At 55.9% G+C, this 17,086-nt stretch overlaps 1 protein-coding gene across 5 annotated transcripts in view; it reads left to right on the forward strand.

The window, feature by feature from the left end:
* Nucleotides 1–17,086, forward strand: part of STIM1 (stromal interaction molecule 1) — a 74,642-nt gene that overhangs the window by 25,789 nt on the left and 31,767 nt on the right. For all 5 annotated transcript variants that reach the window (XM_084226000.1, XM_084226001.1, XM_084226002.1 and 2 more), the window contains 4 exons: nt 920–1,050; nt 7,313–7,427; nt 12,048–12,159; nt 13,269–13,384. In XM_084226000.1, coding sequence (XP_084082126.1) covers nt 920–1,050; nt 7,313–7,427; nt 12,048–12,159; nt 13,269–13,384 — 474 coding nt within the window. The remainder of the gene's footprint in view (nt 1–919; nt 1,051–7,312; nt 7,428–12,047; nt 12,160–13,268; nt 13,385–17,086) is intronic.

Genomic DNA, 17,086 nt, shown 5'->3' on the forward strand with positions numbered 1-17,086 from the left:
ACCTGGCAGTGCCACGGGAGGGCTGGATCAGCCCTGTTTGGTGCTTGCACGGACTTGGGCACGCAGCAAAACATAAAGTGTTCGTCTTAGAAAGTAGAAAATGATGTGAAAAGCAGCCAGAAGAGCCCGTTCCATAATCAGGAAGAGGGAAGGGTTTTAATTGCTGTGTTTTATAAACACACGGCTCTTCCTCCCCAAACGCCCCGGCTGCACATGGTGCCAACACCAGCAGCCTCCAAGGGAGATGTGGAGCTGGGGCTGTGGGCAGGAGGCAGCCCCTGCTGGGAGAGCTGTCCTGGTGGAGTGTGGAGGGCTGGGGTGGGAAGGACGCCCTGCCTTGTTCTGGTCTCTCTGAGTCCTACTGAGGGAACCCTGGCCAGCACTGCCCTGCTGGAGCTGGGGCTGTGGGCAGGAGGCAGCCCCTGCTGGGAGAGCTGTCCTGGTGGAGTGTGGAGGGCTGGGCTGAGAGGGGCACCTTGCCTTGTTCTGGTCTCTCTGAGTCCTACTGAGGGAACCCTGACCAACACTGCCCTGCTGGGGCTGGGGCCCTGGGCAGGAGGCAGCCCCTGCTGGGAGAGCTGTCCTGGTGGGAGTGTGGAGGGCTGGGGTGGGAAGGACGCCCTGCCCTGCCCTGCCCTGCCCTGCCAGGCTCCGTGGGCTGTGCTGGTGGCCGGGCCTGCCGCAGGGACACACCGAGGGTCGGTGCTGCAGCCCGGGAGGGGTCGGTGCTGCAGGGACACACCGAGGGTCGGTGCTGCAGCCCGGGAGGGGTCGGTGCTGCAGCCCGGGAGGGGTCGGTGCTGCTGCCCGGGAGGGGTCGGTGCTGCTGCCCGAGGGGTCGGTGCTGCAGCCTGAGGGGTCGGTGCTGCTGCCTGAGGGGTCGGTGCTGCTGCCTGACGTGCTGCTGTTGCCCCAGCAGAGTTCTGCCGCATCGACAAGGCCCTGTGCCACGACGAGGACGAGCAGCTGAGCTTCGAGGCCGTGCGCAACATCCACAAGCAGATGGACGACGATGCCAACGGCAATGTGGACGTGGAGGAGAGCGACGAGGTGGGTGCAGGGCTGTGCCCCGTGGGGCCGTGAGCAGCTGGAACGGGGGCTGGGTGGAGTTCAGGGCAATAAAGAGGGTATTTATTGAAGGGCTTTGAAAGGCCACACCCTGGCAGGACCACAGCCACAGTCCTGGCTCTGCCCAGGTGGGTCCAAGATGGAATCAAAACAGGGCTTGGTCATGAGATCTCACATTTGTGTAAGTTTTAGTCCATTTGCATACAGAAGTTAACTGTGCAATTAATGAGTTCAAATGATGAAGTTTCATCCTCCTTGCTCGCTTGCCCGCCCTCCTCTTTTCATGTTGTTTGTGCTTTGGGCCTGAAGTTTGAAGAGATTGTCCATGAGTCTCCAGCTAGAACAGGATAGTTTTGTCTTCCCCACCCTGTGAAAAGATCCCAGTAATACTTAATATAAAGCTAAAAGCTGCACACCAAACAGAGCCGAGAAACTTAAAACCCAAGGTACCACCAGGGCCGTGTCCAGCCCAGTGCTGGGGCTGCTCTCACAGTCAGGCTGCTGTGGCCAGGGCTGCACTTGGGCTTGGTGCCTCCTCCTCAACACAGAGGAAGCCACAAGATGGTCCAAGGGGTGTCTTGGCACTGTCACCAGTGCTGGATGGGGCTTCTCCTGGATGCCGGGGGTTTGTAGCCACTTCATTGTTGTCAGAGCAGCTGTGGGTGTCTTATCCCTGTAAGTGTCCAAGGCCAGGTTGGATAAGGTTGGAGCTACCTGGGGCAGTGGAAGGCGTCTCCCATGGTAGGGGGGCCATGCCCCATGGCAGGGGAAGAATTTAATGAGCTTTAATGTCCCTCCTAACCCAAACCATTCCATGATTTTATGTTAACTGCATTCTTCCACCAGCCAGCTAAAGAGGTTTCAGTCCATGTGTGCTCACTGCTAAAAAAGGAGCAGCTTTTTGTTGTGTCAGCCTTGGGCACTTTAGCTGATAGAGGATTGAAGAGAAAGAAAGTTGTTGTTCTTTGTTTACACAAGCACCGATGGAAATAAGAGTCTGCAGGAAAAGGGAAAGCTCTTTGTTTGCAGTGTTGCCTCAGTTGTGGTGGGTGCTCTTTGGAGGTGAGGAATTCTGTCTTCCAGGGAGAACTGGCAGCTGAACAGGAAAGGCAGAGGGTTGGAAGCTGAAAGGAAGCACGTGGGTGCAGGGATCTGCTGCCACTCACGGGTAGCTCTGCAGTTCCAGGTGACAGAATCCCAGACTGGTTTGGCTGGAAGAGACCTTAAATCCACCCAGTGCCAGCCCTGCCATGGCAGGGACACCTCCCACTGCCCCAGGCTGCTCCAGCCCCAGTGTCCAGCCTGGCCTTGGGCACTGCCAGGGATGTTGGGGCAGCCCCTGCTGCTCTTGCAAACCCAGCCATCACAATGTGCCCCAGGAGCAGTGACAGTCCCCAGGGACACGGCACAGGCCCCTGGTGCCAGGAGCTGCTGGTTTTGGGTGGCTGTTCCCAGCTTGCAGGGCTGTTCCCTCTGCCTCAATCCCACTTGGCTGAGTAATGAAAACAATTGAAAAGTTTCCAGTTGCATTTCCTCCACCACTTGAGGTGTTTCCCTGGAGGCAGTTCCCTGCACTGGGTGGTTGGACCTGCAGCTCAGCCTCTCCCAGGGACTGGGGCAGCCCAGTTCAGCCCAAGTGTGCTGTTCCCTTGCATTAAATTAGGAATGAGCCTTGTGTCCTTAGGGCTGGGCAGAGATGGCAGTTTTATGTCTCTGGGCGAATCTTGCCCCTGCTCCCACTGGTGTCATTGGGAGTTCCTGGTACAAAACACTGCTGGGAACGTGTGCTCAGAGCCTTGGCACAGAGACACTGCCAGGGTGGGAGGATTCCGTGGGTTTTTCCAGGAGGCCCCAGAATCACTGCCTTGGTGCTCTTACAGCCACTCCCCAAACCCCTCTGAGCTGCATCTGAGCAGTGCTGAGCCCTGGCAGGGCTGCTCCTGCTCCCAGCACTCTGCTCTGCTTCTAGGAGGGCAGCAGGGCTGGAAAAGGGTCTGGAGCACCAGGAGAGGCAGAGCAGGCTGAGCCTGGAGCAGAGGAGGCTCAGGTGGCTCTTGTGGCTCTGCACAAGTCCCTGCCAGGAGGGGACAGCCGGGGGGTCGGGCTCTGCTGCCAGGGAACAGGGACAGGAGCAGAGGGAACGGCCTCAGGCTGGGCCAGGGGAAGGTTCAGGTTGGACATTGGGAAAATTCCTCCTGGAAAGGGCTGTCCAGCCTGAGTGGGGCAGAGGGGCACCATCCCAGTCCCTTCCTGCTGCCCACCCTGTGGGATCAGCCCAGGGCACAGGGATTTCATGTCCCAGTGCTCGTGGCCAGGGCCTGTGGAGCTTCTCCCACCAATGCCCAGCTCCTTCTCCCGGGGCTGCTCCCAGTCCATTCTCCCCAGGCTGTGTTTGTGCTTGGATTGCTCTGAGCCAGAGTGCTCAGGCTGTTGCATTTACAGTTGGGCTCCATGATTTTGGAAGTCTTTTCCAACCTCAGTGATTCCCTGTCCCTGGATTCCATCCATGCAGTTGCTGCTTTACCTCTGCTAAGCTTTAATGGAAGTTGCATTAAGTTCACCTGTCAGTAAGCTCTGGAGCTTACCCAGTGAGGTATTGCAGGAATTTCCCTCTCTGAGCTGACTCCTGCTGTGCTCTCCAGTCAAGGTTATCACTGTCCCCCACATGGACCCTGCAGTCAGGCTTAACTCTGGGCTGTGGGGGGACAGCTGCTAGGGGATTATTGGGAAGAATGCAGCAGGCTCAAATTTAAACCTTTTACGGTGTTCATGGACTTCCAGGATGGTCTGGGTTGGGAGGGACTTTAAACCTCATCCAGTTCCACCACCTGCCATGGGCAGAGACACCTTCCATTATCCCAGGTTGCTCTAAGCCTGGTCCAGCCTGGATTGGAACACTTCCAGGGATGGGCATTTTCCTGCTTGGTTGAGAACTTAATATTTTCATTTATTATTTTGGCCCCTACCTTTTGGGGGTAAATGATAGGAGTATTTTGTTTGGACTGAAACCCCTTCCTGGGCAGAAGGGGACACGCGGACAACACAGGTATTTTTGAAATCAATTATGGGTGGAGTTTTGTCCCACAGCTTCATGCTGTCCATAAATCATCCTTGCAGTTTTCCTGCTGGGAAGTGAATTTTCAATGAAGTTTCAGATGACATCAGTGGCCTCAATTAAAGTGAAAGAACTGTCCCTCATGGGGAAATCTTCTAATTAGGGATCTATTCCTGTCTGCACGCTCACAGCAAAGGCAGCTCTGGCTCTTTGGGCTGTGGCTGCCCGGTGCCAGGGCTCTGGGATGCTGCCAGCCTGGTTTCCTCAGGAAACAAGGTTTGTGTTGCTGCTCAGCCTTTCTGTGGCTCCTCCCAGAGCCAGGTCCCGCTGCCTGGGGTGGGGAAGGCCTTGGAGCCAGGAGCTGTCTGTCCCTTTGGGGCAGCTGCTGGAGTTGGGGAGCACAGGGAGCTGCCGGCACGCGGCCGGGTCTGGCCCTTGGCTCGGCCCAGCCGGAGCTGGTGCTGGGGAGGGAGGGTGGCACACATCCAGGGATGTGGGAGGGATGGGAAGCTTTGAAAAATCACTTCAGTAGCTGCACTTTCTGCAGATAAAAAAACACAGAACAGAGTTCAAGGAGAGGTTGGACAAGGCTCTCAGGCACAAGGTGGGGTTGTTGGGGCTGTGCAGAGCCAGGACTTGGACTTGATGATCCTTTTGGGTCCCTCCCAACTCAGGAGATTCTGTGAGTCTATGGGGGAAAAAACCCTCCAGAAAATCCCATTTGGCGGATCTGCTCATTTCTGACCGTGCCTTCAGCCAGCAAGTTTGTCCCCAGTCCCTCTGCAGCTCTCCTGGAGCCCCTTCAGGCCCTGCCAGGGGCTCTGAGCTCTCCCTGGAGCCTTCTCCTGTCCAGGGGAGCCCCCCCAGCTCTCCCAGCCTGGCTGCAGAGCTCTCCAGCCCTGGAGCAGCCCCTGGCTCCTCTGGCTCTCCAGCAGCTGCAGGTCCTCCTGCTGTTGGAGGCCTCAGAGCACCAAGATCAGCATTCCCAGGCTGAGTCTTCCCACTGATCCCAGCGGCTCCTGGGGTTTGTAGCAGTGCTTCTGGTCCTGTTGCTTTTGACTGGTTTGACCAGGGTTTTCCTTTCCCTCAACTCGGTGGGGAGACTCAGGTTTGACTCAGTTTCCTTGTGGATTCACAGCCTGGCTGAGGCTGGGGGGGTCTGGATGGGATCTTGGAGATGGTCTGTGGGACCTCGGCAATGGTCTGGCCCACCCTCACCCAGGCTCAGAGCTTTGGGTGTCTCCAGGCCTAGGGTCAGTGGGATCTTTAACACTTGGAAGTGCTGCTTTCCAGTGCTTTGCAGGTAGGTCAGTGCTCTGCACAGGGCTTCTTGTGCTTGGGGTTTGGAGTATCTGGGATAGTGGAAGGGGCTCCTGTCCATGCCGGGGGTGGAACTGGGTGGACTTTAAAGTCCTTCCCAACCCAAACCAGTCTGGGACTCCACGATTTTGTCTTTTCCCCAGAAGGTACTGGTGGAAAATGTGCTTTTAAGTTCTCTCTGGGCTTTGGTGGGCTCAGCCCAGCTCCCCCAGCCCATCCTGCATCCTCTCCCTGCTCATGTACGGGGACATCCCCCAGCCCAGCTCCGTCCCCTCCACCGAGTCCTTGGGTTTGTTTTGGCCACTGTGGGCCCAAGGGAAGCTGAGGGATCACCTTTCCTTTCTGTGCTCCTGAGCTAAATATACAGAGCAGCAGCTGACCGTGCTGCAGCAGGAGCTGGAGCGGGGCTGGGGACATCGGTGACATCGGTGACATTGCCGCGTTCCGCTCGGTCACGGCGGCACCCACAGGGGGACAGGGCTCGGCACAGCTGGGGCCCCGAGGCTCAGCCCCTGCTGAAAAACCCATTTCCCCACTTTCTCCAGTTTCCACATTTCCCCACTTTCTCCAGTTTCCACATTTCCCCACATTCTCCAGTTTCCACATTCCCCAAATAGCCCTGTTTTCCACATTTCCCCAAATTCTCCAGTTTCCACATTTCCCCACATTCTCCATTTTCCACATTTCCCCAAATTGCCCTGTTTTCCACATCTCCCCAAATTCTCCAGTTTCCACATTTCCCCAAATTCTCCAGTTTCCACATTTCCCCACATTCTCCCATTTTCCACATTTCCCCAGATTGTCCCACTTTCCACATCTCCCCAGATTCTCCAGTTTCCACATTTCCCCAGATTCTCCTGTTTGCCTGTGTTCTGCTGGGCAGGAAGAGCCCTGGCAGCTTTTGGGCAGCAGGGCAGAGCCCCAGGCTGAAGCTGCCTCCCTGGCTTTGCAGGGAGCCTGGGATATAAAGCTGCCCAGATCTTCTCCACGCCCTGTCTGATGCTAAAACACCATCTCCAGCTCTGAGGTGGTTTTTGGGTGTGGATATCATCCTGTTGCACGTGGAAGAGCCAAAGGATGAAGCTGCTTGTGTGGGAATTTTGTCCTGGGGGTGGGAATGTGGAATTATCCTTGAACTTGGTTCCATCTGTTGGGCACTGGAATGTGAGGGGTTCTCTGTCTGCTGGTGGATTTCACGGCCTGGTTTGGGTTGGAAGGACCTCAGAGCCCAGCCAGTGCCACCCCTGCCATGGCAGGGACACCCCCCACTGTCCCAGGCTGCCCCAGCCCCAGTGGCTGGAGTCCAGCCTGGTCTGGGGCACTGCCAGGGATGCAGGGGCAGCCCCAGCTGCTCTGTGCCCCCAGTCAGCTGGGATACATAGATATATTTATACTTTTCAGTGGAACTGCCTCTCCTTCTGCCCGTGGCATTTGTTCCAGCTTGGATTTGAAGGTGCAGATCAAATCCAGTGATAATTCTTGGGTTCTTACTCCAGTGACATAAGGCTGGTTCCATTGTGCCACTTAGGTGAATTTTTGGTGGTACTATAATTCAGAAAAAAGTCTGGAATCCCAAGACCAAAGTTTCTAATTAATTATCCCTTCTCTGTATTAAAATGAATTTAACATATTTACTTACTGAATATTTCCTGGCTGGTCTTCCCAGAAACAGAGATATTCAGGGGTACTGCAGGGAATATACTTATATCTGTGTATATCTAGTATATCCATTATATTTATGGGCTTTTTAAAATTCAGATTTATTATGACTTTCCCATCAAAATTATTACTATTCAGAAATTCTTTTATGCTCCTCATCTCCCTAAAAGATGAACCAAAGCTTAATCCTGCTGTTAATTCCTCTCCTAGTTCTTGAGGGAAGACTTGAATTACCATGACCCAGCAGTCAAGCACAGCACTTTCCATGGAGAGGACAAGCTCATCAGTGTAGAAGACCTCTGGAAGGCCTGGAAAACATCTGAAGGTAAAAAAGGGCAAAAAGCCAAAAAATCCTTTCCCAGAAGTGCCAAAGAGTTTGGATTGCAGATGCCCTGGGCAGAGTGTGCAGGTCCCAGGCCTTGTGCTCTTCCAGCTCCCTTTTTGAGGTGTGGATTCCCAGGATTTCCTCAGGGTTGGTGCTTTCAAACTGTTCCTGCTGCACCTGAGCGTGGCCACCAAAGGATCAGTTCTTGTTTTGTTCCTATCCCCTAGAAATGTGTGTTAAATGCAGCCAAATTCCAGGTTCTTCAAACACCCAGTTCCAGATGGAATTTGCTGGGGTGATAACATCCTAAATACTCAGTAGAGCTGCTTGGGAGCTTTCCTGCAGGTGGTGTTTTCCTTAGGAGAAACTTTTTGAACCTGAAAAGCTCCTTCACAGTGAAAAGAAGGGAAAACAAAATCCAGGAAGTGTCATAAGTACAGTCCGTGTAGAAATAACTTTTAGCTGTTCCAAAATGCTGTTATTTATCCCAGCATTCAGGGAGGTGGTGGGAGTTCAGACTCTGCTGAGGAACTGCCTGAAACCTGAGAATCTTGGAACAAACTTTTAAGATTGGCAAGTGCTTCCCCAGTGCTTTCACACAGAATTCCACAGAAATCATTAATCCACTTTTTTTCAGTGCTCCTCATCTCTAAAAGAGGAGTTCTGTCTATGTCCATTCCCTGAAATACACGATATTAATCTTCTAATCAGTTCACCAGCCACAGAATTTCAGTTTCTCACTTGTGTCCTGTTGGTATTTGACTTTTCTGTATTAGCCCTTAAATTCCTCTGGTGGGATGTGCTCTGTGTTCCCAGAGCTGTGGAGGCAGCTGCAGGGAGTGCAGCAGTCCCTCCCATTCCCAGGAGCACTGAATGAGGGGCAGCATTTGTGGATTGGGAACACAGTGGGGCTGTGCATGAGAGGAGAAGGCTCCAGGCAGAGCTCAGAGCCCTGGCAGGGCCTGAAGGGCTCCAGGAGAGCTGCAGAGGGACTGGGGACAAGGATGGAGGGACAGGAGCCAGGGAATGGCTGCCAGTGCCAGAGGGCAGGGCTGGGTGGGATCTTGGCAATGAGGAATTGTTCCCTGGCAGGGTGGGCAGGGCTGGGATGGAATTCCATCCCTGGATCCCTGGCAGTGCCCAAGGCCAGGCTGGACACTGGGGCTGGAGCAGCCTGGGGCAGTGGGAGGTGTCCCTGCCATGGCAGGGGTGGCACTGGGGGGGATTTAGGGTCCTTCCCAATCCAAAGCAGTCTCTGTGATATCCATGTGACAATTCCAGAGCTGAGTATCCCAGACCAGACTCTCTCCCATGGAGCTGGACAGGGATGTGTTGACAGTTCTTGGCCACATCACTTTAGGAGTGGCACAGTTGCCCAGGACAGGGATGGAAACGCATCCTGTGAGGATGTCACAGCCCTGTGGATGTCACAGCCCTGTGGATGTCACAGCCCTGTGGATGTGGCACTTGGGAACATGGTCAGGGGTGGCCTTGGCAGTGCTGGGGATGTTGGACTCTGCGGGCTCAGAGGGATTTTCCAGCCTCAGGGATGCTGTGATTCCATGACTCCGAGTTCCTTTGCCTCCCATAAGAAATATTTATCCCATTACAGGCTGTTTACACATGGCTTTGCCTGGAGAGTGTTTTGCTGTCAGCTGGGAAAGGGTAGAAATCATTAAGGGGTGGAGGAGAACGTCCCTTGATACTCACCAGGCCCCTGATCACTGAGCTGCCCTGGCTCTGTCCCTGCCCCTGGCACAGCCAGCACCTGGCAGAGCTGCTGGGGCACAGTGGGTGTCCAGGGCTGCACTGAGCTCCTGCTCTTGTTTTCCCTTTCATCATCTTGTAGATCTGGCTGATGGAATAAGGGACTGATTTCTGAAGGGTGCTCTGATGGCACGGAATCACAGAGAGTTTGGGATGGGAGGGACCTCACAGCCCACCCAGTGCCACCCCTGCCACTGTCCCTGGCTGCTCCAGGCCCGGCCTGGGACACTGCCAGGGAAAATCGAAGTGTAATTTTGGGGTTGGAGCTGAAGTGATGAATCAGGCTTGTAGGAAAGGTCTGCTCCCTCCTGTGGGTGTGAAAAGCAGCTGTGAAGAGCACTGACATCCCACAGGGATGGGGTGGCTGGGCCTGGGTCATTTGTTTTCAAGCCATTGCTTTTCCTCCCTTCCGTTGCTGCTGTTCCTGGTCACAGGTGGAAAGTATAATGATATTTCTGCCCCTGAATGACGGCAGAAGATGCTGCTAGTGTAAGGTTGTGATGCTGTTACGAGGTGCTGGGTCTGAGGGATGGCACCTGGGTGAGCCTGGCTCTGCCAAAGCCGTGGCAGTGATGCCAGATCAGCCCCTGGGCTGAGGAGGCAGGGCAGGGTCCTGCTCATCTGTGCCTCTGCTTCTCAGGGATTCTTCCCAAAAGAAACCCAGCTGCACATGGAAGTGAGAGAAGCCAGGGGCTCTGGAGGAGCCCAGGGCTGGCCATGCTGCTGGCTGGGGATGTGGCCTCATGCCCTGTGGCTGTGCTGGGGATGTCTCTGTGCAGGGCCTGTGGCTTCTCCCATCCTCATCGTTGGCATCCTGCTGGTGCCCACAGCCACGGGTGTCCCCCAGTGTGTGGGACAGTGACCAGACTGTAGGGAGGCTTGGTGGCTTCATCTGTGCCACCCTGCAGCTGGGTCACCGTGCCAGCATCTGTGGGGGTGGCCCCTTCCTTTGGAGCCTTGCTGTCCTCGCTCGGCACTGGGCTCTGCCTCTGCTCCCTCAGCTTCATCCCCTCAGTTGGCTCTGAGCACTCTCATCTCTCCCAGATCCCTCATGTCTCATGTCTCTCATCACTCTCATTTCTTTGAGTTCTATCTCCCTCAGGTCTGTGAGCTCCCTGAGCTTGCTCATCTCTCTCAGCCCCCCATGTCCCCCAGCTCCCTCATGTCTCCTGGATCTCTCATTTCTCTGCGCTCCATCTCCCTCATCTCTCTCAGCTCCCCCAGCTCTCACAGCTCTAGCTCCCTCATCTCTCCTGGATCTCTCATCTCATTTCTCTGAGCTCCATCTCCCTCTTCTCTCTCAGCACCCCATGTCCCCCAGCTCCCTCATCTCTCCCAGATCCCCCATCCCTCCTCTCCCTCACCCCTCAGCTCCCTGTGGAGGCAGTGGGCTCCCTGGGGCATGGGCAGGTGTTTCTGTGCTTATGGGCCCAGTCAGGGTTGCATTGCAGCAGAGCCATGCAGCCCTGCCAGGGAGAGGGGATGATAAATTCAAGTGTAATAACGCCCCTTCTGTCCAATAAACACATCTGCTGTGTCCCAGGCCAGGTTGGACATGACAGTGGGAGGTGTCCCTGCCATGGCAGGGGTAGCCCTGGGTGGGCTGTGAGGTCCCTCCCAACCCAAGCCAGTCTGGGATTCTAGGATTATGTTTGCCTTCAGAGCATTGCTGTAAGTGCAGCACAACAAAGTGGCAAAGGCAGGAACTTGATTTCCTAAGGCTTCCTCACTTATGGCTCTGGAGCTGCATGACAGCTCCATAAATAATCCACAGATGCCCGGGGAGGAGGTTAAGGAGCAAAGTTCACCTGGTTCACTTGGGCTGAGCACTTGCTCCACCTCCTCCCACAGATCCTTTCTCAAGCTGCTTCCGATGGGTTTTTTCCGGCACCGCTCCGTGTGTGCTTTTCTTATCAGAGGGAATCCCGGAGTCCCAGACTGGTTTGGGTTGGGAGGGACCCCACAGCCCACCCAGTGCCAGCCCTGCCATGGCAGGGACACCTCCCACTGCCCCAGGCTGCTCCAGCCCCAGTGTCCAGCCTGGCCTTGGGCACTGCCAGGGATCCAGGGGCAGCCCCAGCTGCTCTGGGCACCCTGTGCCAGGGTCTGGAGCAGGGGGTGAGGCTTTGGGAGCTGACCTCAGAATTCAGGGCCTTTGGGCACGTGCTGAGGGTGAACAACATTCCCTGTTGGAGCATGGAGGCAGCAGGATCACCTGGCTGATGGAAACCCCAGCCATCCCAGCTGTCACCTGCCAGCACTGTGGGTGTTGGCCCTGCCCAGGTGCCCAGCCCGAGCCCTGCTGGTGCCATGGCAGGAGGAGCCTCCTCTGCTCCTCTATCTGATGGCCTCGTTGCATGTGTTAATCTTGGGAACTGGGAGCACAATGGCAAAGCAGCACTGGGAAAGGTGTGTTGTCCCAGGGAAAGCTCCAGGCACCTCTTCCCCTGCCATGTGGGGTCTGTGGGGGCTCAGGGGCTGCAGAACCTCAGGAGTTCCTGAGTCTGGGCAAAAATTGTCCCACGAGGTGGAGGCTGAGGTTCTGCAGGACTGCCTGGAGTGTCCCAGTGCCAGAGGGCAGGGCTGGGTGGGATCTTGGCAATGAGGAATTGTTCCCTGGCAGGGTGGGCAGGCCCTGGCACAGGGTGCCCAGAGCAGCTGGGGCTGCCCCTGGATCCCTGGCAGTGCCCAAGGCCAGGCTGGACCCTGGGGCTGGAGCAGCCTGGGGCAGTGGGAGGTGTCCCTGCCATGGCAGGGGTGGCACTGGGGGGGATTTAGGGTCCCTCCCAGCCCAAAGCTGTGACTCCCTGGTGTCCATGCCCCCAGTGAGCTGTGCTGTTGTGCTCTCTGCAGTGTACAACTGGACGGTGGACGAGGTGGTGCAGTGGCTCATTTCCTACGTGGAGCTGCCCCAGTACGAGGAGACCTTCCGCAAGCTGCAGCTCAGCGGCCACGCCATGCCCAGGTCAGTGCCATGCCCAGGTCAGTGCCAGTCCTGTGTTAGGGCCATGCCCAGGTCAGTGCCATGCCCAGGTCAGTGCCAGTGCTGTGTCAGTGCCATGGCCAGGTCAGTGCCAGTGCTGTGTCAGTGCCATGCCCAGGTCAGTGCCATGCCCAGGTCAGGGCCAGGCCCAGGTCAATGCCAGTCCTGTGTTAGTGCCAGTCCTGTGTCAGTGCCCACAGTGTCCCCATGGGATGTGTGCAGGGAAAGAGCCAGGGCCTGGCAGGAGTCAGCTCCTCTCATCACCTGAAGTTCCTTGGCCTGTGCACTGCCCAGTTCTGCCCCAGCTGTGAGTGAAAAAAGGGGAAATTTGGGTTAGATACAGGAAAGGAATTGTTCCCTGGCAGGGTGGGCAGGCCCTGGCACAGGGTGCCCAGAGCAGCTGGGGCTGCCCCTGGATCCCTGGCAGTGCCCAAGGCCAGGCTGGACACTGGGGCTGGAGCAGCCTGGGGCAGTGGGAGGTGTCCCTGCCATGGCAGAGCTGGCACTGGGTGGGATTTAAAATCCCTCCCAACCCAAACCATTCCATGATTCCATGGAAGAGGAGCACTGTCTGGGAGTCAACCTAAACTTGTAACAGGTTTGAAAAACCTCAGGGCAGCTTTTTTGGATAAAGGTTCCTGTTGCTGGAAAAGGGCCTTTTCAGCTGGCTGGGAAGGAGGGATTAAGTGGGGATAAAATGAGGATGTTTTTGAGGCAGCACAATGTATGTCCACATCCCTTCCAAGGGAGAACTGTGGTTTGTGGTCTGTGACACACGGTGTAAAGGCAACGGAGATTTGGTTCAAAAATACTTAATAGTGATTGGTAAGACACCAAAAGATGGGTTTTGATGGGAAATCACTTCCTCATGCTGTCAGGTAATGAATTAGGCCTGGCCCTGGTTCTTCCTGCTCTCTCCCAGTCTTAAGAATGCTGCTGCAAAGTGTCCTGGAGACACCCTGGTTAGAGACAGCAGTAGTGAGGGACTTGCCCTGGTAGCAGGGAGCTCCCAGGCCCTGCTCTGGGTCTCCCTGCTGCGTTGCTGCCCTGGTGGATGTGCCCACAGCAGTTTTTGTGTCCCTGTTGTGCAGGCTGGCAGTGAACAACGCCACCATGATGGGCACTGTGCTCAAGATGACCGACCGCAGCCACCGGCAGAAGCTGCAGCTCAAGGCTCTGGACACGGTGCTCTTCGGGCCTCCTCTGTGTGAGTACCACGTGCCACCGCCCCAGGGCCACCAGGCCTGGGTGACCCAAAGTGCCCAGCCCAGCCCCAGCCAGGGGATTCATCCCAGCACAGCTCCCCTGGAGCAGGAATGGTCGGTGCCGGGTTTCTGGGAGCAGCTCTGTAGCCTGGAGCAGCCTGGGCTGGCATCCCCATCTCAGAGGGCTCTCCCAGAGGTGCAGATGGGATCTCCCTCTGTGCTGCTGGGATCTCCTGTGTCCACAGGGTAAAACCTGCTGCCCTTCTGTGGTGCTGATGGTGCTGGAGGGCAGCAATCCTGCCTGCTCCCAGGGCAGCTGCTGCCCTGTCCTGGAGCTCTGTCATCATCTCCTGGGCTTTCCTGGGGCTCCACTGTCCCGTCCTGAGGCTCTGCTGGTGACTCAGGCTGTGAACTGCCAACCCTTGGAGGAGGGAAGGAGCAGCAGGCTGGATGGGAAGCTTAGGGTGGTGGTGGGAGGCCCTGGGCTCCTTTGATGCTTTATCAGGATCTCGAGCTCTCTGATGTGTGTCTCCACGCTCCAGGTGCTCCCAGTTCCCTCTGGCTCCTGTCTGCTCCCTATTGAAGGTGCTTTTGTCTCTCTCTCCTCTGGCATGGCTTTATCCTGGGCTTTGGGTGCAGAGGGGGGGAATCCCCCCTCTCCTGCTGCCCGAGCTGGGGCATCACCACGGGAATTTTGGGGTCCCAGTGCTCATGGCTGGGGCATGTTTGGCCTCTCCCACCCCAGCACCCCCAAGTCCTTCTCCCCAGGGCTGCTCTCCAGCCATTCCCACCCAATCCTGGGAAAACTGCCTGCACAGTGTGAGCCACAGCATGAGGTTTGGCAGAGCCACAGGGAGGAAATCACAACCCTGGCTTGTACAATCAGCCATTTTTGCTCACAGTTATTGAGAAGGCTCTTTTTGCACAGGCACAGTTTGGTTTTTATTTATTGCCTATGTTAAATGTGAATCTTTTTGATGCCTGGGTGGCTCCAGCCCAGTGACTCCTGTGCTGGGGGCAGAATTTTTCCAGAGTAGTTGTGCTGTGTAAATGGCAGACTGAATGGCTTGTACTAGCTGGGAATTAATGTCTGTTGCCATGCTGGAGCTGTTTGTTCTGCCCTGCAGCTCCCTGGCCCTGCAGCCTGACCCTCCCTGGGGCACGGAGATCAAAGTGTGCAGGGAGCCGTGGTGCTGGGGCTGCTCTGGAGCCAGGGCTGCTCACACCCCTCTCAGCTCCTGCCTGGAAGCTTCCAGGCCAGCCTGGGCTGCTGCAAGGTGTCCCTGCTCACAGCAGGAGGTGGATTGGGATGGCCTTGGAGGTCCCTCCCAACCCAAACCAATCCATGGTTCTGTGACTGTATATACAGGTGTGTGAGAAGTGGCAATACACTTTAAATCTGCAGCTGAAGGAGAGATTGATCCCTTTTCAGAAGGTAAAATTTGCTGGTTTCTGGTCATCTGAATGGCTTTGTCTGCAGTCACGGGGAGAGGTTGTTTATCTAAACCAATTCCTTCAGGGATGGATTGCACAACACCTTTCAGGAGCCAGCAGCAAGTGGCAGCTTTGGGCAGTGCTCAGTGACCTTTCAAGCTGCAGGAGCTGCTTTACACCTCCTCTCCCATGGTCAGGGGAGTGCCTCTGGAGGGGAGCTGGGCTCTGGGGGTCTCTGAGCTGCTGGCAGTGGGGTGTGGTGCTCAGGTGCAGAGTTCCAAGGGTTTGTCTCCTCTCTGGAAGCTCTGTTCACCACAGGTGTAAAAACTTTGATAAAAGCAGCCTCAATTGGAGCCCCAGTCCTCCTGCAGGCTCCTAAATCCAGACACCCTGCTGCCCATGGGGATCACAGCAGGTGGATTCACAGGGCTGTTCCTGCTGCTGGGTGAAGCTTTTCCCAGCCCAGGGCTCCAGGGGTGGGTGTCTGGCTCGTGGCAGAGGTTCCAGCTGCATTCCATGGCCAGTTTCCATGTGGATCTGCAGGCCCCAGCCATCCCTCCAGGTCTGGTTCCTGCTGCCAGGCTCCAGCCCTGCCATTTCCTCCAGCAAACAGGTCTGACCACTTCAGCTTTAATTAATCCGAGTGCAAGGGAGCGTGGTGCAATTATAATCTAAGCAAGATGAGGTGATCCCTTCTGTGTCTGTCCCTTTGGGGTCCTGTTCCTGTGATTCAGGAATGTATCTGGCACAAAATAGCACAACTTCAGGTGAAACATGGAATCCCAGACTGCTTCAGGCCCTGCCAGGGGCTCTGAGCTCTGCCTGGAGCCTTCTCCTCTCCAGGTGAGCACCCCCAGCTCTCCCAGCCTGGCTCCAGCCCCGTGGCCCCTCTGGGCTCTCTCCAGCTGCTCCTGCTGTTGCTGTCCCAGGGCTGGAGGCTCTGCAGGTGCAGCTTTGCTGCTTTTGAGCTTGGGAGAGAATTTTCTGTAATTTAATCTCTTTCCCTGCTGCTCCTGTGCCTTGGGCCAGAGACCGAGGGCACCGTGGCAGAGCCTCAGATTGTTCCTGTGCAGTCGATTGTGATTTAAACCCCCTGGATTTGTCCCTGGCCAGCAGGGCTGGCACAGCCTGTCCTGCACCCAGCAGCAGCCAGGCCTGGGCTCACCTTACACCTGCAAAGGCTGCAGGGAAAGCCACGTACGCCATGGACAACAGACTTCTCCACCTTTCCCATTTCCTTTCTTTGGGAAAGGAGGGAGAGCAGGCACAGTTTTATCACAGACTGATTGTTCTGCTCAGCTGCAGGACTGCAGGACTTGATGTCCTGCTGGGTTTGCAGCTCTGACTGGGCTTGATGTTTGACAGAAGTGAAAATTGACCAAGGGGGAAAGGTCTGGATCTGCAGGAGGGTTGGTTGGGATTAGATACCAGAAAAAAGCATCTACAATGAAGTGAGAAAATGGAGATGCTCCCAGGGCTGGAACCCCTCTGCTCTGGGGTGCCAGGCTAAGGGGGAATGGCTGCCAGTGCCAGAGAGCAGGGCTGGGTGGGATCTTGGCAATGAGGAATTGTTCCCTGGCAGGGTGGGCAGGCCCTGGCACAGGGTGCCCAGAGCAGCTGGGGCTGCCCCTGGATCCCTGGCAGTGCCCAAGGCCAGGCTGGACACTGGGGCTGGAGCAGCCTGGGGCAGTGGGAGGTGTCCCTGCCATGGCAGGGGGGACACTGGGGGGGATTTAGGGTCTCTCCTTCCCAACCCAAACCATCCTGGCATTCCATGCTTCTGCATTTCCATCCAAGCTGAGTTTTCCTCAGTTTCCTCATGCCTGTGTCTGTCACTACAGGACACGAAATAACATGAGGTGCACACACTGCTGTTCTCAAGGGAAAAAGGGAAGTTTATTTTCTGACTCCAACATTTATAAATTTCTAAAAGTGACAGTGGATCGGAGGGTGAAAGTGCCATCTCTCCAATGACCCTGGACAAACCAGCAGTCCATCAAGTTTCTCTTCCTCCATAAAAGAATGCAAAACAATAAGTTATTTACATAAAGTGTGCAAGAAAGTTCATTACAAGAATGTAAACTTCAGAAGGCTTAGAAAACGTTAAAGAATCATGGAGACACATGTCTTTGGCCAGGGCTGGTGTAGAGGAGGGATGTGTGCAATGCTGCACTCCCAGCTGGAGCTGAGCCCGGCTGGCACCAGGGGCAGGACAGGGACCAGGTGGGGTGAGGCTGGCAGGGAATGGCCCTGGGAGGGCAGGAGAGCGG

The sequence above is a fragment of the Fringilla coelebs genome (assembly GCF_963513975.1).
Source record: "Fringilla coelebs genome assembly, chromosome: 2".
Lineage (NCBI taxonomy): Eukaryota > Metazoa > Chordata > Aves > Passeriformes > Fringillidae > Fringilla > Fringilla coelebs.